Genomic DNA, 27,572 nt, shown 5'->3' on the forward strand with positions numbered 1-27,572 from the left:
CTTAAAACATGTAACTTGTTTACAAAGTATATATTTGTATTACTGTGTTGTCATTACTTCAGCAATAAAATATATATAAAACCATCTTAAATGATGAGGATAAAGAGATTCTAATATTTTATTCCAGCAGCCCAAAAATCTGTCTTGTGTACCTGAAGGCATACCACAAATTGGAGATTATTGCTCATGGAGGCAATAGCAAGGCAGTGCGTCTTCTCTAAGGAGTGAGGCAAGAAAAGCAGTGCTTATGGAATTCCCATTAGAAGAGTGAGGTGCAGGAGGCAGAAGGAAGTGGAGAAAAAAAGATCAAGCAATAGTTACTTCAGTAGTCCAGGCAGGAGGTCGGGTCCCAGGCTCAGGTGGTGAAAGAGAAAATGCAAAAGGATAATTTTATGAAAAAAATTAAAGATGGCATTTGGAGAAAGAGGGTGCATGGGTCAGAGTGTACAAGAAGGAAGAACCAGTGAGGAGAGGTCAGTAACTTTGAAAAGTCAACACAGTGCCGACAAGAGCACTCAACTGCCAAAGGAGGACAGTGAGAGATGGCAAGAAAATGGACACTAATTCCTGAAAACACCAGCTAATTTTTTTCATTAGGAAGGAAAACTAGAAGGAAGAGAAGACAATTATATGCGTCAAATCTCATTTGTATATGAAGCTGGATACCAGAAAAGAGAGTTTTATAATCAAAATTATTATCATGACAGCTTTCCATAGGGAGTGTCCATTATTTTCATCTAATCCCTGGGTCAAGTGGGGAAGGGTTGAAATGGCACTGATTAACAGTACTGCTGATCAGAGGTCTGGCAGAAGCACAGACATTTATCCTAATAAGAATTGCAGGGAAAACCAAATGGCATGGATGAGAGGGAAAGAAAGAAAGATGCTTCAGATTGTCATCTCACAGTGTTGGGGCCTGAATCATGTCCCCGACAAAACACACGTTTATGTCCCAATCCCTGACCCTGTGGGTGTGAACCATTTATAAATAGGATGTGTGAAGATGTTTTTAGTTAAGTAGTGCCCAGGTCAAATGAGATGGGCCCTTATTCTGGGAACACAAGAAGGCTGAAGTCCTTATAAGCAAAGGAAATTGGACATGAAGAGTAGCCATAGGGATCAGCCAGAAGCTTGAAGCCAATGGAACTTAGAAGACAGAGTAGAAGACACCGCCATATGTATTGCCATGTGATGAAAAAGCCAAAGACCGAGGATTGCTGGGAGCCAGCCCAAGAATGCCACAGTTTTTAGGGAAAAGCATGGCCTTGCTGATGCTTTGATTTTGGACTTCTCCTTTCAACAAAACTGTGAGTCAATAAATTCCCATTGTTTAAGCCAACCCATTGCATAGTATTTGTTTTAGCAGCTAGGAAATTAATATACATAGTGATACACTTAAATCTAAAAACACTGGAGTAGAGATATAGCTCTATCCAAATGCGGTATCTAAAAAAGAACTCTTGTACCACTATTTCCCAGAAATCTTCAACCAACTCAGACTAACAGCCCTTCCCTCTAATGGTCTTACTGGTCTGTGAGATGGTCACAAGCTAGACCAGTTTTCAGTGGCTTCTGTTCAGTTTTTCCTCAGTGATGAGGTGATAAGCTGGCTCCCTCAATTTCTTGTGATGAGGTATCCACGTAATTTTGTAATGTTGTCCTTTTCCTCTTTATAAGCAGCAGTCTAGTTTTGTAAGACTTTGCAAGCTAGAAAGCTCTCTGAGGTCCCTGAGTAAAACATGCTTTCAAGGATCCAGTCTATGTTCTGAGACTCAGCAGCTCAGTGAACTGGCCTCAGGGCCAACCAGACACAGCTATGTCACGGTAGGAAAGCTATTTCTCTGTGGGCCAGAGGACCAGACTTTTAGTGAGTGCTATCTTCTCAAGGATACTTTCACCTTCAGTCAACTTCACAACCCTCAAAAGGGTCTGTTAGTTGCCCTCTGACCACTCCCAAATAAAGCTTTTCAGAAACCATCATTCACTGGAAACAGGAAGAATGAGTTTAGTGAAAAGGAGACCATGGGAGTTGCAAGGCCCGGGGCGCCACATGGAGGTGAGACACACACAAAAGTGCCTCCAGGACCCCCACTTACCAGCTTGCTTTTGACCAATTTTTCTATTGCACTGACAAGGTCTGCAGCAGTAGGTACTTCAGTGGAGGCCTGCCGGGCTGCTAGCAAAGAGGAGGACTGCAAGACATTGGGCAGCAGAGGAAAAGCAGATTAGCAAGGAAGGAGGAATAGCAATTAGGAAGCAAAACAGAAAGTTCAAAGCTCAAGGCAGGCAAGAGAAACAAAACTATACGTTTAGAGAGAAGAGAGGACAGAGGGAGATGGGGCGTTGCGTGGGTGAGAGACAGGCCTGCCTGTCCCCTCGCAGGAATTCTGGCCAGCTGCAAAGCATGAATGGGGCTAGGCTCTCAGGCAGGCTTCCAAAGGAACTGAGGACAGGGGTCACTGAGGTCCTGGATGGCCACCAGGTAAGGGCTACACCCACTGCCAGCAACCAAGGGGCACTGTCCTGAGACAGTCTCTCTCCTCTCTCACCCCTCCTCAAAACACAGTTGCTTCTAGTAAGCTCCCAGACAGGAACTCAGGAAGTAACAGAGTTTTAGCAGTTGTGTCTCATGTCAAGTGACTGGGGGCTTTCCTGGGACTCTCCTGTTCAGAGCAAAGGGAAGCTCAAGTGAAGGGCGCGCCAGTGGCCCTTCTCCCTGGTACCAGGGACAAGCACTTATCAATGTGGCCACCCAGATGAACTGTGGTATTTTTTTCTTCCTTTGCCTACCTGAGAAATTGGGGAGGAAATGGCCAACACTGAGGGCACTTTACCCCGGCACTTCAGAGCGGAGGGCCTACGTTTTCCAAGCAGCCAGGACACATGCTCCTTCAGTCTTTTAGGAGAAAGACTATAGGAGTAGAAAGCTGAATGTCCTGGTGTTATTTCAAGTTTTAGGGGGAAGAGATTAGGGGGAAGAGTTTCAAAAAGGAAGCTTCTTATTACTTAGGTATTTTCTTCCGAGATGCAAAAAAATTTTTTAATTAAAAGAAAAGAAATAAATATCAAATCAATTTATGTCAGAAAGATATAATGATACCCTTTTTCCTCTCCCAGGGAATGCAGGAAAAGAGCTTAAGTCTGTTGGGAAAATCCAAGTTATTATCTTTTTTTAATCTAGTCATCCTTCTCCTGGGAATTTATTCCTAGGACAGAAGTCAAAAGAACAAATGCTACATTTACAAAGTATAGCAGTATTATCTAGAGTAGGCAAAAATTGGTAAACAACCTAGGATGACTAGTTGAGCCCCTGTTTTGATTGATATATCAAATAAGTGAAATATTTCCCAACCATTAAAATTACAGTTATGCAGGTGAAACTAATTACACTTTGGGAATGATATTAAATAAAACATCAAACACGTCCTTGCATAAAAATATAAAAGTAAAACAACATGTGAACAAAGATTAGAAGAAACAGAATTAAAATGTTCACACAAACGATTATAATGGGGACACTAAAAAACTTACATGGTTGTAAAAATTGTTTTTAATGACTCTAAGTCTATTTACTTTGAAATTCTGAGGTTTACCCTGTTCCCAAATAGTACTCTTGATTTTCTTCCTCCAGAAAAACATATGTACAGAAATCAATCAAGCATGGACTAAATAGGGGTCATGGGTCTAAAAAGGGATTGTTGCCATCTGTCCTATTCCTGGCTAAGAAAAGGGTTACACAAACGTCTGGGGGTTAAGTCCTCATTCTCAGTTAAAAATTATCCAGGAACAGCATAACCTCCTTTTTCCCCAAACAAGCTGGGTGTGAGGGAATTAGAGGGGCGGGGCTCATGACCGGTACTTTTCTTATGCCTGCTGGCACCTGGGGGGGGGGCTGTGAGGGACGGCAGGTAACGTGACACGGGGCCCCACTCCCCACATGCGCTATCACTGTTTACGGAACATTTTACAAGGCCCGTTCTCTGGGAACACAAGCAGGCTGGTTCTCACTCCCGTCTCAAGGTGAGGCCCAGGCATTTCCGCCTCTGGGAACCCAGGGTGGGCAGACTGCCAGGACTCCCACTACATTTCTTCCCAACAGTCCAGAGTCAGACGGATGGCCCTGGGGACCAGCATCACCTCTGGAGGGGCCTCAACTGTGAGCCTCTCAGGTGGGTCACATAGAGGGACAGGCACCACATCTTAGTCACTGTCCTGCCTCTAGAATCTGATTTTCTAGCCTAGTGCAGGGGAAGTCGTCAATTCACGTTCTCTAGATGAGCAACCCAAAAGCAAAGCTGCGAGAATTAAAACAAGAATTGTAAGGTCGCCAGAAACGAAGCATCTGTTCAGTACTTTTTGAATTGTGTCCTAGGTGGTGCTATAAAGGCTTGCCCTTTACCTACACATGCTGGGAGCCCTACCTCCAAGCATGCCGCTCACTGCCAGGCAGAGCACGACAGGATACAAGGGGACCCCAGAGGAACAACTAAGCAAGCAACTGTCTCTGAACCACAACAAAACGAGACTCTAAAAGAGCAAACCAAAAGCAAAAACACTGAAATCACCACTTCAACCTCCAGAGTCCAAGAGGACCATCAATACTAAGACAAGGCAAGAAAAACCTGAGGAAATGAAAGCACGGCTTGCAAGGCAAGAAGTGATGGAAAACAAAATTAAGTCAGCCCAAGCCTTGTCTCAGGACCAGGAAGCACATCCACCCTGAGCGCCTGGCTCTGAAACAACTGGAACGATCACCTTGTGCACAGAGGTGGACAACAACATTTCAGACAGCAGCAAGCTTCCGCATTGCTTGTGAGGCAGCCACCTTGTCCAACAAAGAACTTGGGCAACTCAGGATATTAGGTTTGCCTATCCTTGACAGCAGCCTCCCCTTAGCATCATCCCCATGACCCCTTTCCCCACAGGACTTCTGCTTCATGCTGTGAGTGCAGAATTATAACAGCACCGTGCTTAGACAGAAGCTCCATTATTTTGGATTTTAGAGTTGAGTATAAGGATCACAATCAACTAAAATATAGGCTTGCACAGTTAGAACCAACAAAATGATCAGAATCTGGAACCACCCCTGATTCCTTTTTGAGATCGCTAGCTCCTTTTGGGATCTCCTGTTTTCAAAGACAGAGCCATTACCCTCCATCAGTAGGACATGATCCCAGGTAGAGTCCCACTCTGAGAATCCTACATACACTCCTACCCTGCCCAGAATGAGGTCAGACCTCCAGGACTGGGGAAGGGGACACCACAGCCACTCCCAAATACAGACAGAATCTACATTGCCATGGATTCATGTGGGGGAGAATATTACTACAACCACCACACGTGCAAAAATGAAATCATGTGCATTACACTTTGCTTTTGAAAGTGAGAAAGTAAAGAAACCTTACCATGTCATCCTGTGTGGGGTCATTGTCAAAGATCTTCATAGGTGGAGGGAGGGGTGTGTGTGACTCTTCATCTGGCTCATCTTCACCCCAACCTTTCTTGCTCTTCTAGAACAAAAGAGCAGCATTAGTTACAGTTTCATGTAGGTAAAGCTAATAGTGGTTTGGGACTTAGAATTTTTTAAAAAACAATACATATACTCTTCTCTCTTTTCAGCTTGTGTGTCTCCATTTCTAAAATGAATATACCTGATTTCAAAGAATAGCAAGGACTAAATGGGGGAAAATACATACACACATACAACCAATATCTATTTTACTTTTTAGGCAGGAACAAGAAATCTGAAAGTGTGGTCAGAGAGAGCCCAACTCTAAGTTTTTGAAGGGATATTAACAACACAATATGAATATCAACAGGCTCCACTGCCACCTCCAGAGGGAGAAAGGACAGATAGCATAAAATTAAGAGGAGGAGGAGTCTGGTTCCACATCAGGAAGAGTTTCTTAGCCACATCACTGATTATAGTATGTTAGTGTGCCAGATAAAACAGCTATCTCATTCCCCCAAACAAAACAAGCCCGCTTATTTTGATCGCGGAATTTTAGTGCTGGAAGGAGCTTTGGAGGTCATCCAGGGGAACCTGTCAGCAACACAGGGATCTGCTACTCGAGGCCATATGGTCTCCAAAACCAAAGGATGGGCATCCGCTAGGTTTCAGGAAGGCCTGCTTCATCACTGGATAACCCCACCACTAAGGTTCCTTTTGAGCAAAAACCTTGCCTTCTATAACCTTCAACTGTTAATCATGATTTTACCCACTAGAACAATATGGAACTGCTACTCCCTATATATGTGGCAGCACTCAATATATTTGAAAACAGCCACCATGTCCCAGCATGGTCTTCAATATTCCAAATGGAAGGGAATATTGTTCTAAATCTGTCTAACAGGTTTTGATATTATTTTTAGTAGAGACAGGGAACAAAGTGAACACCTGATTCCCCTCAGCCTGAGGACCATATCTCCAAATCGGGCAAAATGGTTTCTGTCTGCTGGCTATTATAGGTGCTAGTCAGTCTTTGAACTGGCCAAAGTCTTGAGATTAAGAACCGCTCAAATGACTTAGGCTCAAGAAGACAAGCTACTGGCGACTAGAGACTGGGGAGTTTTCAAAAGCCATGAAAAGACACTTCACAAGGCTACAGGAAGGATGGCTCCTGGAGTCCTTCCTGATAGATGGCTCGGGGTCCCAGGGCAAGCACACCTCATCAGCGCTGTCTCCTTGAGGGGTCGTCTCATCCCCAGGCTTGGGAGATCCCAGGTCAAAGCTCTTCCGACCATCGCGTACTTTCTTTTGCTTTTTGATGTTTCCGTCTGCTTTTCCGCTGTTGAGCCGGCGCACAGGACTCGTCAGCCACTTCTTAAGGGTGTTTGTGGAACGCTTGGGACCAGGGGAACTGTGGATGGAGTTCAGGGAGGGCTGAGCCTGCAGGTTGGCCACTGACTCCGACTTGCCTCCATTTTCACTCGAGGAATGAGAGTACGCATCTGAGGAAAAAGGACAGAAAGAGCCATGTCAGAGGCAGGTAAGGCAGGCTGCAGACCTGGAAGTAAGACAGATCCCTGCTCAGGAAACTAGGACACAAGGCAGAATGTCAAGGCCGGCCAAAGACCCCAGTCAAGGACACCTTCCTACAGCAGCAGGAACAGGCACCATTCACTCAGTTTTTATGTGCTAGGCACTGCTTCAGGTGCTGCAGATACAGGAGTGGACAGCGGACACTGGCTCCTGACTCCATGGAATTTACATTCTGGTGTGAAACACAACAGATTATAATAGCAACAAAGTAAGTAAAATAGAAAGTATGAAGGGTATGCTATATTGAAAAATAAAGCAGGGAAAGGGTGTAGGGAACACTGGGGTGGGAGAAGGGGTGGCAAGTTAAAAAGGTTGGTCAAGGGAGGCCTCATGAGTTGACATTTGAACAAAGACCTAATGGTGGTGAGGGGGCAGGTCATGTGGTCACCTTGCAAAGGCATTCCAGATAAGTGAAGAAGGACAAATACAAAAGCCCTGAGGTAAGAATGTGCCTGTGGTGGCTTCAGTGCAGTAAATGAGGGGGAGCGTGGCAAGAGATGAGGTGTGAGAAGGAGCAGGGGCTGAGTCACAAAAGCTGGTGGGTCAGTGTTATGAATTTGGCTTTTACCTGGAGTCCAAACCCACTGGGGGATTCTGAGCCAGAGTGACACAAGCTGACTTACATTTTAACAAGGCCATTCTGTCTTCTGTATCGAGGGCCAGGTGGAAATAGAGAGATTGTTTAGAAGGCTATTGCAGTAAGCTGGCTTGGACTGGGATGGGGCAGTGGTTGTAAGAAGCAATCACACTCCAGATATGTTTTGGGTAGGTCAAATAAGACTTGCTGACAGACTGCACGTGGGGTATAAAAAGAAAGAGAAGTCACAGATGACTGCAAGATTTTTGGCCTGAACAACTATTAGGATGGGGTTGAGATGGGAAGGACTGTGGGAGAAGCAGGTCTGGGGAAAGGAAAATAGGAGTTGAGCTTTAGATGTGTTGGAGATGTCCATTAGCTAACAGAGTGGAAACACTGAATAACAGTTTCTCATCAAGTCTGGAGGTCAGGGGAGAGAGGGTTGGAGAGCTGAAGGTGTTCGCTGGGGAGTTGTCCGTGTAGAGGTGGTAGTGAAAGCCAAGAGGTGGGGTGAGAACATGAAGGGGCAAGGATATGGACAAAGAAGAGCTCCAAGGACCGAGCCTAGAAGCAGGGAGACCAGAGGACAAGGAAGTGGCCCCTGAGACAGAAGAAAAACCAGGAGAATGGGGTGTCCTGGAGGTCACTGGTAGAAAATGTTTTAAGGAGGAGGGAGCAATCAGCTGTGTCAAATACTGCTTGGTAGGTCAAGAGAACTGAGGCCTAAGAATGAACTCTTAGATTTAGAACACGGAAATCATTGGTGACTTTGACAAAAGCAGCTGTAGTGGAACGGTGGGGTAGAAGGTTGATAGAGAGGGTACAACAGAAAGGGAGAAAGGAAAAAGACAGAGTATAGAAATTTTTGAGTTTTATTTTAAAGTGATAGTAGTGGGTGATCAGGAGAGTTTTGTTTAAGATAGGAGAAGCTACAGCCATTTTTAGATTATATGACATTTATTGAATATTTTCAACATGACAATGTACTTACAATATTCTAAGCACATTACATGGACTATTTTATTTCATTCTCACTAGAACCCCTACGGTAGGTTCTACTGTTATCATTTATTAGAAGAACAAGTCAGATTTGGAGAAATTAGTCAACTTGTCCCAAGGAAAAAAGCTCATAGGGGCAGAGGTAAGATTTGGATGCCAGCCAGGCAGACTTTAGCACTAAACATTACTTCCCATGGATACTGATCAGCTCCCAGGTACTGGATTCTCAATGTCAGGGCCATGCCCAGGTCTCCAGCTTCACTCTGAATGTGGGCTATGGATAAGACAAGGAAGGACAAATCCGGAAAGTTGTGCTGGGGTGGAGCAGAGGGGCTAGAAGAGGCACACAGTGGGATGTGGGTGTGCAGGAAAACCACAATCTGGCAAATTTCATTGGATTTCCCCCAAATCCTTTACATCCAAATAGCCTTAATACTCAAAGATCAGCATTAGGATTCATGCACCCTGGCTTTATAGAAGAGCTTTGCAATATTCAAAAGAAAGCCCTTTAACCCACTTTGGCTCTCTTCCTAGGTCCTGTTGGTCAGAGATGTTGTTCTTGGTTCTATCAGTGCTGAGAAAGCCATGGTTTCAAGACCTTCCAAAAGTTGCACAGCAACACAGGACATCGGCAAGGCAAATCGAGATCTTAGGTGAGAATTACCAACCAATAAAAATGTCACAGAGCACCTCTTTGGTAGTGTTTTAAAGATATGTAAGACATAGTTTATTTTTATACACCTCTGTGTCGCTATACACATCATATACTCAGAGCGAAGGAAAGAGAGGGAGGGACAGAGAGAGCGAGTGAAAGAGCAAGAGAGAGCACACAAAATAAAGACAATGTCTCAAGGCAGTATGTGATTAACTGCCAAAGGGCTCTAGACAGTAAGTGAACAGAGTCAGGGTATGCAGGATTGGGCTGCAAGGGTTAATGGAAGAGACATGTCTGAATAGAAGAGAAGGGGTAAAGGAAATAGCAGGAACCAAAAGCACAGGGGCAGGAAAACTGAAAAATAAGCAGATCCTTTTGGATGAAATAAAGATGAATGGAGAAGGAGAAAATGGATAGAGAGATTATGAGGGTGTTTAATAATAGAGGAGTATGAAGTTTATTGGAAGACTCTTCTGGGAAATGACATGATAACAAGTGGTTTTTAAAATTAATATAGAACATGGCCTGGAAAGGAGGGATTAGAATCCAAAGGCCACACTAGGTCTGTGGCCCAGGGAGTACATTTTAAAGCAAGAAGTGATACACTTTAGCAGCTGGATGACAAATCAAAGGTGAATTGTCTTTATATATCTTTCCTCTCCTTACAAACATGACCAGCTTTACCTCTCCCCGCGACAGTGCCAGGCTTAGTTCACATACCGATATGTGAACCAATCATGATGAGCTATTTAAACAATTTCCACACCTACCAGTTTCAAAGCCCAAGTCACCTGTTCCTGCAATGACGCTGCCCTAGGCTAGAAGTCCAATCTGGACTTGGAGGCCCTCGGCTTAGAGGTAACCAAGAGAGAAGCAAAACCCTGCAAAGCGGTGCATGCCTGTGCTGATGCAGAGCTGTCGCCAGCCTTTATAACTGGCTGATGTCCTGGGCATCAGGCTCAGGCCAATGGGTCCTGTGGGGACTTTTCCAGATGTTGCTAGATTTTTGTGCATACTTTGGAAAACAGCTGCAGAATACTTGCATCTAAAAGCACAAAAACTGAGCTCCCTGGTATGTAGGCCAACCTACAGGGTTGCTCTACTCAGGGAAATATTTGGAGATCGACTGACTTGGTTGGCATCCCTCTGAGGACAAAGCTGTAATCTTATCTCAGAAAATTCCTTGTTGGCTATGGTCTTGCGTATGCTGACATTATTTCTGAAGTTTTTGCTGTGGGTCAAACTCCTATTCTCAGAAGTCTGTGTGATAAGCCTCCCCAGGAGCACTGCTAGTAGGACCAGGCCTCTCTGTTGTCTGGCTATTGATAAGCTGCAGACACTTCACTCACCAGCCCCTGTGCTACTGTACATCTCTGTTAAATCCAAGCCTTCAAAATTTAGATTTAGCAGCACATACTGTGTCAGCAGAACTAGAGGCTCAGCCACATTAACTGTGCTCTTTATTACTAGGCAAGACAGAATATGCTAGCCAAAGCTTCTGTTCCATAGCAAATCACAGCCTGGCTTTGATTTAAAAATGCAAAATTTTGAATGGACATCCCTCTTCCCCCATTGTCATATGTTTCTGTTTTTATGCTTCCTGTACCAATGAATGGCAAGGGTGCAATTTACAAAGTACAAATTAAAAATCAAGAGTATTCTTACTTTAGCAGTGTCAAGTTTATTCTGTGTAAACAACTGAAGCCATTCAACCATGGCCCAAACAAAAGGGAATCCAAGAGTTGGAAGCAATCTATAATTCATCATGCAGTTAGTATCCTGTTTTGAGACAGGAACCATAGCTAGATCACTTTAAATGCATGGTTATAAAATAATGTAGCATTATCTAGTCTAGAAGTATCTACTCAGTTTACTGTTTCTTCAAAGAAAGATTGGCATGTTATGTTTGTCCCAACTTCGGATGAATTTAGCTATTTGAGAATTTGTTCTACATCCTCTCAGGCATGACAGTGAAGTAATAGTGAAGTGAAGATTTGTAATGACAACAATAACACTGCTACCTCATCAAATCTTCCCAAGTTGAGGTATGTACTATTTACTATAATTCTCATCTTAGGAAATAGAAAATGAGAATGCTTCAGGATGCTTTTCCTTCTGGGTGACACCTGCCTTTTAAAAGCAGCAACTTATGAAGCTTATCAAGGCAGGCATTAAACCCAGTTCTGACTCCACTGCACATAATTTTAATCTTATTTCTGCATCCATGTGCATTTCATGCATTTCTTTAGCCCTCTACAATTATTTTAGAAAGAAGCATCAAGTTGCTAGTCTATTTAACATTTCAATTATAAAATTTCAATGCTAAAAAGAGTCCTGGGTGCAATTAGAGGTCACCCCACTAATTTTATAGATCAGGCAGTGAAGGTTTGGGGAGTACCACGGCCACAACTTAGTGTCTAAGCTAGGACCAGAATCTGGACATCTCGACACCCACTCCAACACTCTGAACCAGTGCATTCTCCTCAACCATGAGCTTAGAAACCGCCCATAGGACATAGCAGATGCTTCGCTGGTAACTGCTTTTAAGTAACTGGGAAGGCAAATGTGTCCCTGCACACTACAGGTAACACAGACGCCTTGATACTCTGGTATGCACAACTTGCTTTCAAGATCAGAAAAAATCATATTCTCGGGCTAATTTTACTTCAGATTTTTTTTTTTAAACTTTTGAGTATTTTCTTTGTTTCTAATATAAGCTAGTTAATTAAGTTTATAAAATTTAATTTTAAAAAAGGTGTATTTAACAACCAGCTTACAAAAAAATTGCTGGAAATTTAACGGTTGGCTCTCATGGGGTGGTCTGAGAGAACCAGCCCATGGTCTGCAGTCATGGAGCCAGAATTTCAGCCCAGGACTCTTTTTTTTTTGGTGAGGTACTGGACCAGCAATTGGACCCTGGACCTCATATGCAGGAAGCTGGCATTCAACCACTGAGCCAATCAGCTCCCCTGAGTTGGTTATTATTATTATTTTTGCTTGTTGTTTTGTTTTTCAGGAGGCACCAGGAACTGAACCTAGGACCTCCTATGTGGGAAGCAGGCACTCAACCACTTGAGCCACATCCACTCCCCAGCCCAGGACTCTTGACCCCAAAGTCCATGCTCTTCATCATTGGCCCCACTGGCCCTCCCGACCTCTCTTTGTATTTGAGTCTATAATCAGTGACCTCATCGCAAACCATGGCAGAACTAGGCATCGTAAACCCCTCCTTTAGAAACACGGCTGAGGAATACCTGGACGTGTTGATGGTGCTTTTATAGCACGGCCAACACTTACTGACTTGTTTCAGGCCAGATACATATTAATATGACCCTCCCCAAAGCAAAGCCCTTATTTTTTCAGTTTTTCAAAATAGTTTTATTGAGATATATATCATGCACCATAAAAGCCACCCATTTAAACTGTACAATTCACAGAGTATATTCAGGGAATTGTGTAACCATCACTATAGTCGATTTTAAAATATTTTCATCCCCTCAGAAAGAAGCTCCATACCCTTTAGCTATGACTCCACTATCCCAAAACCCATGCCCCCTACCCCCAGCCCTAAGTAATCACTAACCTATTTTCTGTCTCCATTGATTTGCTAATTCTGGATGTTTTATATCAACAGATTATATAATACGTGACCTTTGTATCTAGATTCTTTTTATTCCTATAATATTTTTTATGGTTCATCCATGTTATAGCATGTATCAGTGCTTTATTGCTTTTAATGGCCAAATAATATTCCATTGCATAGATATAGTACATTTTGTTTATCTGTTCACCAATTGATAGGTGGAGTATTTTTAAAATACACAAAAATACAGAAAAACATTTAACATCCATGTACCTACCACCTAGGTATGACAAATATAAACATTTTGCCATATTTGTTTCAGAATTTAAAAAAATAAAGTTTTATAGATATAGTGGAAGCGTTTATTTCCCCCCTTCACAGTCCCATTCCTTCCTTAGAGTTAACCTTTCTTCTGGAGATGGAGAGCATCTTTCCCATCTACATTATATATAAGGTAGTATTGTGTTTTATATTTTACATAACCATAATAATGTAGGCATTGTGCAACTTACTATTTAATTAAAAATTATTTGAGCTTGATATACATGTAGATCTAGTTCATTAATTTTAATTGGTGAATAAATATTCTTTCATGTGGATATATCACAATGATTATAATACATTTTACTAACTATGGACATTTAGGTTGTTTCTAAAACTTTTTATTTTCAGTCATTATGTGGAATTCTACAGGTCTCTTTGCATAGCTGTGAGATTTCTTTAGGCCATTGTTTCTCAAACTGTGATAAAAGACCCATTTTATTATTTCCAATCTGTTTTGGAATATGTTTATAAATACAAAGTTATACACATGGATGTCATGCAGATGTCAAATTGCTATATAAGTGTCTAAAGACTTATGCTCATTTTCCATACTTATCTCACTCTGAACTGGAAACAAACAGTTAGCAAACCTTCCCAGGTTTGCAGACCACAGTTTGAAAAGCACTACTCTCAACTCTAAAGCATATGCATCAATGTGGAATTGCTGGGTTTTGGGGATTATACATAATCAACTTTACTAGGTATTGTCAAATTTCTCTCTGATAGACCCCCACTAGCTGTGTACAAAAGTTCTTGTTTTCTCGCAAATAAATAAAATCAGAAATGAGAGAGAAGACCCCAAAGAAATAAAAAAGGATTGTTAGAGAATAAAACAAACAACTGTATCCCAACAAATTAGACAACCTAGATGAAATGGACAAATTCCTACTACAGTGGTCAAAACATAATGGCATTGGCATAAGGATATATAGACCAATGGAATTCAACTGAGAGTTCAGAAATAGACCCTGATACCTACAATTGATTTTTTTTTACAGCCAATTGATTTTTAAAAAAAAGATTTATTTATTTATTTCTCTCCCCCCTGTTGTCTGCTCTCTATGTCCATTTGTTGTGTGTTCTTCTGTATCTGCTTTTATTCTCATTAGGCAGCTCTGGGAACCAATCCTGGGACCTTTTTTTTTTAATCTTTGTAATTATGACAGCATTTTTTTTTTTTTAATTTGTTTATTTCTCTCCCCTTCTCCCCCCACCCCCAGCCGGGTTGTCTGTTCTCCGTGTCTATTTGCTGCGTCTTCTTTGTCTGCTTCTGTTGTTGTCAGCGGCACAGGAATCTGTGTTTCTTTTTGCTGTGTCATCTTGTTGTGTCAGCTCTCCGTGTGTGCAGTGCCATTCCTGGGCAGGTTGCACTTTCTTTTGCTCTGGGCGGCTCTCCTTACGGGGAGCACTCCTTGTGCGTGGGGCTTCCCTATGCGGGGGACACCCCTGCGTGGCAGGGCACTCCTTGCGCCCATCAGCACTGCGCATGGGCCAGCTCCACACGGATCAAGGAGGCTTGGGTTTTGAACCACGGACCTCCCATGTGGTAGACGGACGCCCTAACCACTGGGCCAAGTCCGCTGCCCAATCCTGGGACCTTTTGGAGTGGGAGAGAGGTGATTACTCTCTTGCACCAGCTCAGCTCCTTGTTTTGCTGTGTATTCTTATTTTCTCTCCTCTGTGTCTCTTGTTGCATCATCTTGCTGCACCAGCTCTCCGTGTCAGCGGCACTCCTACGCAGGGGAGCATTCCTGTGCCAGGCAGCACTCCAACATGGGGTAGCATTCCCGCCTGGGCCGGCTCTCCACGTGGGCCAGTTTGCTCTCATCAGGAGGCCCTGGGCATTGAACCCTGGACCTCCTATATGGTAGATGGGAGCCCAAGCGCTTGAGTCACATCCTTTCCTCCCAACTGATTTTTGACAAGGTTGTCAAGTCCACCCAATTGGGAAAGAATAATCTCTTCAACAAATGGTGCTGGGAGAACTGGATACCCGTAAACAAAAGAATGGGGAAGGACCACTATCTCAGGACACAGAAAAAATGAACTCAAAATGAATCAAAGACCTAAATTTAAGAATCAGGACTATAAAACTCCTACAAGAAAATGTAGGGAAGCATCTTCAGGATGTTATGTTAGGCAATGATTTCTTAGACTTTACACCCAAAGCACAAACAACCAAAGAAAAAACAGATAATGGAACCTCATCAAAGTTAAAAATTTTATCACTCAAGTGAAAAGATAACCTACTCGATGGGAGAAAATATTTAGAAACCCATATCCATTAAGGGTTTAACATTCAGAATACATAAAGAAATCCTACAACTCAACAATAAAAAGACAAACAACCAATTAAAAAACGGGTAAAAGACTTGACTAGACATTTCTTCAAAGAGGACAGATGCTCAGCATCACTAGCCAGTAGGGATATGCAAATCAAAACCACAATGAGATACCACTTCACACCCAACAGAATGGCTTCTATTTTAAAAATTAGGAAATTACAAGTGTTGGAGAGCATATAAAGAAATAAGAACACTGATTTTTTGCTGGTAGGAACATAAAATGGTACAGTCACTGTGGTAAATAGTTTGGCAGTTCCTTAGAAAGCTAAGTATAGAATTATCCTATGACCTGGTATACTAGTCAGCCAAAGAGGTGCTGATGCAAAATGCAAGAAATCTGTTGGCTTTTATAAAGGGTTTTATATGGGGTAAAAGCTTACAGTTACCAGGCCATAAAGTGTAAGTTACTTCCTTCACCAAAGTCTGTTGTCATATGTTGAGGCAAGATGGTTACTTATATCTGCCAGCATACAGCCTTCCTTCTTCTTAAAGTCCCATAGTTCCAGCTTTTCCCAAAATCAGCTGTAGGCTGGGATAAGTCTCGGTCTCTCCCCCAGGCTCTTTGTGCTCTGGACTCAGCTGCTCTGCTCTCTCCACAAAGCCAGCTTTGCTGTAAACTATCAGGCGAATGGCTCATCTCTCTTCCCAGGGGTTCTGCCGTGTCTAATGCAGCCTTCTTTTCTCATGCATCTGCTTCTCTGAGTATTTACTTCCTGGGGCTCCAGCATTAAACTCCAACTCCCTTTTCTGCCCTGTAGTTTTCTCTGTGAAAACTGCCCATCAAAGGGACGGGGACTCTACATCCTACTGATGTGCCCCAATCAAAGCCCTAATCACAACTCAGTCAAGTAAAAGTGAAACCTCTGAGTCCAATCCAATCTAATATGCCCAGAGGAAGAGACCAGTTCACAAACATAATCCAATATCTATTTCTGGAATTCATAAACAATATCAAACTGCTACACCTGGCAATCTCTCTACTAGGTATACAACCAAAAGAATTGAAAGAAGGGACTCCAACAGATATTTGCACACCTGTTCCTAGTGACATTAGTCACAATTGCCAAAAGTTGGAAGCAACTCAAGGGTCCAAAACCAAAATGGGGTATTATATACATACAATGGACTATTTAGCTGTAAAAAAGAATGAATTCCTGATACATGTGAAGGCAATGGATGAACCTTGAAGACATTATGCTGAGTGAAATAGGCCAGATTCAAAAGAACACATACTGTATGATCTCACTGATATGAAATAACTGGAATAAGCAAACTCATAGAGTTAGAATTTATAACATAGGTTACCAGGGCTTGGGTGAGGGTAGAAAATGGGAAGTTAGTCCTTAACTTTTAAGTACAGAATTTTTCTTTATATTGACTGTAAAGTTTTGGAAATGGATGGTGGCGATAGCAGCACAGTATTGCAAGTTTAATTAACAGCACTCAATTATATATATGAATGTGGATAAAAGGGGGAAATTTCAGATAGTATATATATAATTAGAATAAAAATTAAGACAAAACAGATTGTATAACACAGTAAACCCTATTGTAAATTACAGACTATTTAATAGTACACATACAAAAATATTCTTTCGTGAATTATAAGAAAGGTACCAGACTACTGCAAGATGTTAATAATAGGGTAGTATTAATATATGGGAAAAAAATACATTTAAGGTAAACTCTAGACTATAGTTTATAGTACAATTTTAGTGTTCTTTCAAACTATAACAAAGGTACTACATTAATGCAGAGTGTCAACAGGAGGTATATGGAAACACTACTTTTTTTTTTTAAGATTTTTATTTTATTTCTCTCCCCGCCCCAGTTGTCTGTTCTCTGCGCCCATTTGCTGCGTGTTCTTCTTTGTCCACTTCAGTTGTTGTCAGTGGCACGGGAATCTGTGTTTCCTTTTGTTGCATCATCTTGTTGTGTCAGCTCTCCGTGTGCACGGCACCATTTCTGGGCAGGCTGAACTTTCTTTGGCGCTGGATGGCTCTCCCTACGGGGCGCACCCCTTGTGTGTGGGGCTCCCCCATGCGGGGACACCCCTGCATGGCACGGCACTCCTTGCACGCATCAGCACTGTGCGTGGGCCAGCTCCACACGGGTAAAGGAGGCCCGGGGTTTGAACCGCGACCTCCCATGTGGTAGACGGACACCCTAATCACTTGGCCAAGTCCGCTTCCCAACACTGTATTTTTTACATGATTTTTTGTAAACCTACAACTTTTCTAATAAAAAATTTTTTTTTAAAGTTCCCATCTTCCTGCATTCTTCCTAATGTTAATTATGCAGCTATTGTTTGGTGGAAAAATTAAATGTGTCCCACCAATCCAAAACACATACTTCAAGGAAGTAGACTGAGATAAAAATAGAAACATTTGAAGAGGAGAAAACAAAAAGATAAAATACCACCTCTGGATTAATAGGAAATACATCCTATAGTTGATATCTCAGTCATAAACTGGAAAAATATGAAGCAAGGGATGAGACCATAGATAAAACTTCATAGACTCTGAGTGGCATAGGCTTATCTAGAATGGCCATGGGAATATGAATAACAAAATCAAGAACATTTAAATAAGTAAGCAAATAAACAACAAACTTTTATCCACTAGCAGATTTTCATAGCTTTTTAAAATTTCTACTTTATTCAATTCCTAAGCAACCTTCTGAATCACCCAATTTCTTCCTTAATAACTGAAGAAAGAAGATGTGCTATGTGGTCACAGAACACATTGTAAAGCCTGACACATGACTCATCTCAATGATATTTTGTTGGAGCTGATTGAGAGGGAAACTCTGCCAGTATAATTTTCCTGCCTTGATTATGTCATCCAACAACAAATCCCTGGTGGCTTTACAGCAGATCATAAGAAAGAAATGACCTGGGTTCTAGACTTGTTCTACCACTAACTAGAGCCAGGAGCACTGCACACTCAGCCTTCTGTTCATCTCTGAAATGGATAGATTGGATGGGTGAGTTCAAAGCCTGGCCTCACCATAAACTGGTTGTGTGACTTTGGGCCAGGAAATGAATCTCTTTGTAGCTCAGTTTCCTTATGAGTAGATGAAAAAACATCAGTGCCTTCCTCATAGGGTCATTCGGGAGTTAATATTTATAAAAGCACCGAGAACAGTGTCTAGACTCATAGGAGAGATCACTTAAGGACTGTAAAGTAAAAAGCAATAAAACCATGAAAATCCCCAATCTAAGACTGTAATTTTCTTCTCTATGTCTTCATTCCATCTGTATATTCACTTAAAGGCTAGGTTAGATCATTAAAGGCATTTTTAGCTTTGAAATTTTATGCTTTTATAAAAGCAAAGAAAAACTTAATGCTACCATTTTCATTCTGTATCATTCTTCCTCCACACTTCAAGTATAAATGATACATAGCTCTTTAACCACCCTGAAGGCCAGTACCTGAAATCTCTTTCCAGAATAAGGTAGCAATATCCTTGGGATAACAGGCAACTGCCATCCACCTTACCCACCATTTGCAAGTTTAGGTAGCACACAGGTTTTTCCCCTGGAGATGACATTTGTCTCCTATAGGGATAGGCTTCAGAATGGGAACTTCTTATGGATTTTTTGACCAGACAATTGAAAAACTGTTGAGATTAGGATCTCATATACCATCATTGGGTTAGAATTAACATAGCATTGTTATTAGCCTAAGCCTTGGGGCAAAGGATCCATAATTTCAGGTATTTTCTCACAGTAGCAGGTTTCCAAGTAGCAAAGAAGAGGAGTGCTGTTTGACTTGAAGATGAAAATTGGAATAAAGCCCAAGAGAGCTTGTTCCCTGAACACATCCCAATAAGGTCACTGTCTAATGTCAAACACTGCCATTCTTTTACTTGGGTATCTTTTTATTAGGAGCCAAATAGAAGATACTTGTGCACAAAATGGATTGTAACTGAATACATTAGAAATTGATTAAATCTAATACAGCTCATTTATAAATTCAGTTTTCTTTTAAAAAAACTTCAACCCATACTTATTTTACTTTTACGTTACAGCAAAAAAGAAAAAAATACAAAAAACCAAAAACCTCCTACACTTTTCGGTTTAGTGTAAAATTTGCAAAACTATTCTGAAAGTAAAATACATTGTGCACACATCATCAAAGAGTGAAAATTTAGGATAAGGCAAATGCTTTAGGCTGCCTCCACAGGACTGTCTGCCACTAATTCACTGAGATGACTCACCATTTTCTATGCTGGCTTGTATGGCACAACTCAAAAATGAAAAGTTCATATCGAATTAATTCTTTTGGAGTTTGGTGGTGGCTTTCGATTATACTCCAAAGACACACCTTCCACGACGCTGTATCGTGGTATTTCCTCAAGTTTTTTCTAAAAGACATGGAGTCTAGTTGTTCTATATTAATTATCTGTTTTATCTAGATGGTCAATAGGTTTATAAATGTCCCCCTGATCTTCCTAATACGGTACTGGAAACTTTAATGGCCAAAATCAAGGAACCACAAAGATTCCTAGCATCTACTAGGTATGTATAGAAGAGCTCATTACCTGTTCTGTCTTGCATTAGCTCCAATAGCATAGGAATATTTATAAACACATCTTTGTTGCTTTCCATGGCTTTAGCTGTATAAGGTAAATGTACTTATTTTTTAAGATTTTATTTATTTTCCCCCCTCAAACCCCCCACCCCACCCCCCGTCTGCTTTCTGTGTCCACTCGCTGTGTGTTCTTCTGTGTCTGCTTGTATTCTCATCAGGCATCTCTGGGAACTGATCCTGGGACCTTCTGGAGTGGAAGAGAGGTGATCATTCTCTTGCGTCACCTCAGCTCCCTGATCTGCTGCATCTCTTATTGTCTCTCTTCTGTGTCTCTTTTTGTTGCACCATCTTGCTGTGCCAGCTCTCTGCGTGGGCCAGCACTCCTGCATAGGGTAGCTCCCCTAAGTGGCGCAGCACTCTGCATAGGCCAGCATGCCCCACAGGCCAGCTTGCCTTCACCAGGAGGCCCTGGGCATCGAATCCTGGACCTCCTATATGGTAGACCCAATTGCTTGAGTCACATCTGCTTCCCTAAGGCAAATGTACTTAAATACATCTGTCTGTAGAGGCTATACATTCAAATATTCTTGTTTTCCTTAGCTTTCTGTAAATAATTCATTTAATATAAAAATGATGGAAGTACTGTGTGTGTGTGTATTCACACTGGAAAGTGCACATCTAGAGAAGAGCATATGAAGAGGTGGCCGAGGCTGAAAATTCTTGGGATAATAAATAGATAAATCCAACTGTTTGTAGGCATGGCCAGCACTAGACCCACAGTAAGTATTAATAGATCTTGCAGGTTGTATGATGATGGCTCTGGCAGGTCTTTTGGTGGGATGCTTATGACAGCCAATCTCCCAGTTGCTTATTTAGCTGAGGTCCTGAGGCTGTATGCACCAGTTCCTGGCATGGCTGGCTTCCAGCAAACCATATGGTTGGCCATCTTGATGCCTGGGCACTTGGTGTCTGAGGATGCAGAAAGCTGTTAGGGTGGCAGCAAAGGAAATGGAAGTAGGGGAGAATCAGCCAGGTCTGGAAACACTGATTCTTAACACTTGGAAGCTTGTTACCCTTGCACATATTCCTTTCACAACTCTAGACTAAACCTGACAAATACATCATGGCTTAGGATATTTCTTCTCCCATTTCTTAGTCATACTCAAGTCTCAGATGCACAGTGCAGGCCCCTGTCCCCTCTTATGAGGTCAAAGCTTTTATACATAGCTTAGGGACCTCTTTTCTGATGAATCCTTGCCAACACACCATGCTTTACCTCACCACTTTACTCAGACTTAACTTTAGGGGTTTTTATAAAGATTGTACAAAGAAATCCCTATGGATCTAGAAAGTTTATGCCTGATTTTTCCCATTAAACTAAGGAGAGAAGCAAGGACCACTTTGAACCTTAAAAGCACTTTGTATTGGGCTATCTCTTAAGTTTCTACCTATGAGTTCCCAATCTCTTCCCTATACTGCTGTTCTTGCCCTAGTAGAATGTGCCTCAAGGTCTAAGCCACAGAGGTGATCCCAAACCCAGTGCCATCCAGATAGGGCAGGAATCACTTTTCTCTTAGAGCCTATTGGGACTTAATATCAGGATCTTCTCCAAAAACCTTCACAGGGATGAAAAGGTAGCATCTTGTGCTTCAACCAAGATTAACTGCACCGGAATCTATAAGGTGGATGGGGGTGGTTCGCAGTGGATGGGGTGATGGTGGGGCAGGCATGACAGTGGGGTCAAGGGTGCTAGAGTGTGAGTGTAAGTGGGGCCTGAAGGGTGGGTTGGGTTATCCATGGAAATAGAGGACTGGAGGAAGGAACAAGTGAACTCTGGGGAGGTGGAGGTCTTTGGTTGAAAATACAATTGTGTGAATGTTCTTTTGATATATATGGCAGGGAAGGGTTACTGGTACAGGTGTCAGTGGTGGGGGGTGTATGAGGAAGGTTGTGCCTCGGGCATGCTTCTTGAAATATGAGTGTGTTCATCTTGTTATAAGGTGTTATCTCAGTGGGTGGAGACCCACACAATAAACAATAAAACATTAAACTCCCATGCTGGGATGTCTTACTACATTCTCAAAGAGAAGGGCAAGAATCTCTCGAGTACATAGTTAGTAGCTAATAAAAGAAAACAGACAAAAATACCAAGTCCTCAATAATAATGCTGTAACTATGAACCTTATTCTTATAAAATTGAAATTTAGCCTAATAATAACTATTTTCTAAGAGTTACCTCCTGAAAACCTCTTTGTTACTCAAAAGTGGCCTCTTTCTAAGCCAAAGTCAGCAAATAAACACACTGCGTTTCCTCTGACATGGGACATGACTCTTGGGGATAAACCTCCCTGGCACTAAGGGATTACTACCAAGCACCAACCAGTGATGCACTTGGGAAAAAAAACCTTGACCAAAAGGGGGAAACATTAAATACAAAAGAGATTTTATGGCTAAGAGATTTCAAAATGAGTCAGGAGGTCATTCCAGAGGTTTTACTTATGCATGTCTCAGACAGATCTCACTAATTGCCACACTAAACAAAGTCTCAAATAGGGGTGCTCTTGAGGGTTCTAGAGCCATTTGGACACTATAGACACACAACTCCATGAAATTGGTACCCCATTCGGTGGGCCTTATCTTGGAATATATGCCTATCTATTTCCCCAATGTAACATGGTTAGTTTATAATTTCCCTACACATGATTCTTCTGTCCCTTTTTTTTTAAAGAATTATTTCCCCTCCTCCCCGCCCCCCCTCCCCCCCCCCCCCGGTTGTCTGTTCTCTGTGTCTATTTGCTGCGTCTTTGTCTGCTTCTGTTGTTGTCAGCAGCACAGGAATCTGTGTTTCTTTTTGTTGCATCATCTTGTTGAATCAGCTCTCCATGTGTGCGGCACCATTCCTGGGCAGGCAGCACTTTCTTTCGCACTGGGCAGCTCTCCTCCTGGGGCGCACTCCTTGCGCGTGGAGCTTCCCTACGCGGGGGACACCCCTGTGTGGCTTGGCACCCCTTGTGCACATCAGCGCTGTGCATGGGCCAGCTCCACACGGGTCAAGGAGGCCCAGGGTTTGAACCGTGGACCTCCCATGTGGTAGACGGACGCCCTAACCACTGGGTCAAGTCCGCCGCGCCTCTTCTGTCCCTTTTATTTGCACCTATAATTAGCATTATATCCATTAAATATGTATCTCAGAGACTTAAATCTTTGGTCTGTTCATATGCCGACTGAGCCCTGAATGTCAGAAGAGTTGGGGCTAATATCTTCTCTCTAGTTCATCGGACTCACCCAGGACAATGAACAAAAGGATGATGATGGACAATTTCCATCCTAGAAAACAATCTACAATTGCAAGCAAGACAGTTCCTTCCAACTGCCCTATAAGATCTAAGGTCTCTCTCTTTTTATCATGCATTTGTTTTATGTAGATAATAAAATATTACTTTAACATAAATATATAAGGACCTCTGTTTTTATTTTTCCCCATAAGCACAACCAAATATACCAAATCATTTTTAAAGAGACTGAACAAAAAAATTACATCCCATATAGATTTTGCTCACCTACTCCTTTAAAGCTACAGAAAAATAGTTTCCAGGAGCTTTTTGCTTTAAAAGAGATAAGTATACATAGTATACATAGAGGTAGGACACTTAAAAAATGATACAAAAATATTTCCCTGTGTAGCATTAAAAAAAAGAAAAAGAAACATTTAAACTATTTCTGCATTTCAAAAGACATATTAAACATATATACATGCTGGTAAGGTTCAGTGGTAACCTTCTTCTTAGTAAATCTATGAGAGTTAGAGGAGTTTTACATACATCCCCTGAACTCCAGCTTTTGACATTACCCACTTGGTAATAAGTATCTGAAAATTCATTTCCTCCCTTTACCACTGGCTATTTGCCCTGCTCTGGATTGCTTCTCTAAAGGCCATTCCCCACAACTCAGGAATAAGCAGTGTGATACACCCCAAAGCAGCTCCATGCCCATCTCCTTGTGACACTCATTGGGGAAATGAAGCAGAGTGGGCGTCACCACCCCCAATTCCTCAAGATTGAGGGATGAACAAACATAAGGGGGAAGGCAACCACGGACAAAGAACTTATTAATATTGTAGTAATGGAAGAATATGTAACATTGATATAAAGATAGCGGTTACCAGAAGTTCTGAGGGGAGGGGGAGATAATACTAGGTGGAACATAGGGCATTTTTAGGGCACTGGAATTAAGTATAAACCACAGCGGAAACTATAGACCTTGATTAGTAGCAATGTTCCAATATTTATTCGTCAATTCTAACAAACATACCAAACCATTATAAGATGTTATTAATAGGGGAAAATGTGGGAGGGGAATGGGAGGGGTATATTGGAATCCCTTATACTTTTAATGTAATTTTGTAATCTAAAACCTCTTTAAAAATAAAGTTTATTATATGAAAAAAAAGATTAGCTGTGTTAAATTTTGTTCTAATCCAGTCTAGATTTCCCTTAACTACTGCTGGTTCTTTCAGTGCTCAGCTGCCCTCCCTCTCCCCAAGCCAGGATGCCACTGAGAGAAGAGAGTAAAATGGTTAAAGCATCCAACTTCTTGTCCTGATGGTCTCTTTGATCTCAAAGAGATCTGTGTGATCTTCTCTCTGAGCCAGAGACAAGGGAGGAGAGCGCTCAAAGGCACCAAATTCCCCCAGATAAGCACGTCCAGAAACGCTAGGCTGTTGCTATGATACTAGTTGCCTTTAGGATTTAAGGGCTAGAAAATTTTCTCTGTATGTTTTTGGTGATGGATTCTGAAGTCTGACAGATCATGCAAAAGTCATTGAAAGCTGCTCTGCTGCTATTCCAAAAGAAAACATTCTAGATATTATTTCCAATATCTATCTATTTCATTCTCCCAGACATAGCTGTTTCTTCCAAACTGTGGAATAGCAACCCTTCCAAAAAGGCTTCTGAATTGTTCAAAACAAACCAACCAAAAAAAGTACGGTGAAACCCCACAAATTCATAATGAAGAAAGGATACTCCATATTAGCATAAAATCCAAGAAACAATTTTTATTTTAAGAACTAGTTTCTACTATCAAGTGATAGCCTAGAATTAGTGGCTAAGTAGGAACTGTGATCAGCTGAGATTTGCTTTAGTTTATAATATAAACACAAGGAGGACCACCTAACCACGACACAGGGGTCAGCCAAGCTCCAAGGCTGGGGTGCATGTCTTCTTCAGGCTTCATCTCTCCACGTGCAGTCTTCCCAAGTTCCCTGCTGGGCAGAGAAGTCAAACTTCCCAGGTTAAAAAAAAAAAAAAAAAAAAAAAAAAAGGGCTACTCTGAGACCACAGTGTATCCACACCTATGCCTTCGTGTGAGCTCTCAAATGTGTTAAATGAACTCCCTAAACTACAGTTTAACCTATTACCTTAGATACATTTTCACTTTTTTTCAGTGTGAACAAAATCCTAGTAATAATTACAAAACCTCAAAAGAGTATTATATAAATTATTGTATATGATGAAAGACTCTCCCAGAGAATGACCAAAACTAACAGTTTTTCTCACTTGCGAGTGGATTCTTTACTCACAAAGATTTCTGTACTGGTATTTCCATTCTCAGTGTCAGATCTCTCGAACCCAATTGCTCGGACTATGTAACAGCCTCCAAACTGTAGGAGGCTCTCTCTATGTCCAATCTCTTTTCTCTTATCCATTTTACATGTTCTGCTACCAGAACAATTGTATCACTTTATTCAAGGTACTGTTCAAAAACTTTCAATGCTTCTCCCACCTTAATATAAACAAAACCTAACTTACCAGCCTACTCTCTAAGTTACTTCATGGTATGGCCTGAGCTCACCTTTCCACCTCTGTGCGTTTCAATTTTTTGAGGATCTCAATGAGGGGTCCCTGGTCCAGCAACATGGGTGTTACCTGAGAACTTATTAGAAAAACAAATTTTGGGGACTCATCCTAGAAATCCCAAATCAGAATCTCTGGGGTTGGGACTCTAGATGCAAAATAAAGTTTGAAAACCACTGTACTACATGAACCCTCAACTTTAGTCTAATTGCCCAGCTCATGGCACCAATATGTTGCATTCCTCATACCATATCATCATACTGTTGTCTTTTACTTTCTTGATAATGTTCTTTGATGCACAAAGTTTTTTTTTTATTATTAACCATATTTTTGTCTTTTTAAAAAATAGATAAATACATCATACAAAACGTAATGATAAAAACCAGAGGTTCCCATATGTGCCATTCTCTGCTCCTCCCACATCAACTCCTCTTTCATCAGTAAGGCACATTCATTGCATCTGGTGAATACACCACAGTTTACATTGTAGTTCACACTTTCCCCCAGTCCATCCAGTGGGTTATGGCAGGATAAGCAATGTCCTGCATCTGTCCCTGCAATATCATTCAGGACAATTCATGGTCCTGAAAATGCCCCATATCATACCTTTTCCTCCCTCTCCCTGCCCTCAGCAACCCCCATGGCCACCATCTCCACATCAACAAAACAATTTCTTCCATTGCTAGAGTCACAAGAGTTCTATAGTAGAATACCAGTAAGTCCATTCTAATCCATATTATATTCCTCCATCCTGAGGACCTTGGGATGGTGATGTCCACTCCCACCTCTAAATCGAGAGGGGGCTTAGATCCCACATGGCTGATGGATGCAATTCTCCTGCTTGCAGTTGTAGACTCTCTCGGTTCCATGGCGTGTGATGCACAAATTTTGATGAAGTCCAATTTATTTATTTTTTTTCTTTTGTTACTTTTACTTTAGGTGGAATGTCTAAGAATCAATTGTCTAATATAAGATCCTGAAGATGTTCCCTTATGTTTTCTTATAGAACTTTTATAGTTTTGGTTCTTACATTTAGTTCATTTTAAGTTAATTTTTTAAAAATCTCAAATTTTTATGCAGTATTTGGATCATTCTATTTTACAATGCCTTTTTTTTTTTTTAAAAAAAAAAACCCAACAACTTAAATCTGTTTTCCTATGCATTCCCTCTACTACCAGTTCCCTTCACGCTATTGTAGGGGGCAGGCAAATAGTTAAAACTGGTCTTCATTTTATATGACACTAGACATTTGAAGACACACCCTCGGAAGCAATTGTTTCAACACTAAATGTGCATTTTTTCTTTGATCATTACATATAATGTGGCCTCTAAATTCCTCAATTCCTTTGTTGTTTTGCACACATTTTCAAGCTTGCTGAAAACCCTTAATATAAGTGCATAAAACAAAACATCAAATAGGGAAGATTTCCAAGTAAGATGACAAGCAATTGAGTCTGTCTTTGCAACCTTTATAAATAAACTGACAGACATAATTCCAAAGAGAAGTCATATATTGTCCAAGCAGATATTTTTGTTTTGCATTTAAGCTGAATAAATCTAGATAATTTTTCAGAAGTTGTATGACAATTTTAAACTAAAGCCAAAGGAAAGCATGTTCAGTGCTTTATTCACTCAATGACTCATCAAAAAATTTCTC

At 41.4% G+C, this 27,572-nt stretch overlaps 1 protein-coding gene across 1 annotated transcript in view; it reads right to left on the bottom strand.

Annotated features, from left to right (window-relative positions):
* KALRN (kalirin RhoGEF kinase) overlaps window positions 1–27,572 on the bottom strand; it is a 775,504-nt gene that overhangs the window by 70,157 nt on the left and 677,775 nt on the right. The window contains 3 exon segments of the mRNA XM_058295672.2: window positions 2,097–2,192; window positions 5,406–5,510; window positions 6,668–6,951. Of these exon segments, the coding sequence (XP_058151655.1) occupies window positions 2,097–2,192; window positions 5,406–5,510; window positions 6,668–6,951 (485 nt within the window).

The sequence above is a fragment of the Dasypus novemcinctus genome, chromosome 4, assembly GCF_030445035.2.
Source record: "Dasypus novemcinctus isolate mDasNov1 chromosome 4, mDasNov1.1.hap2, whole genome shotgun sequence".
In the NCBI taxonomy this organism is placed as follows: domain Eukaryota; kingdom Metazoa; phylum Chordata; class Mammalia; order Cingulata; family Dasypodidae; genus Dasypus; species Dasypus novemcinctus.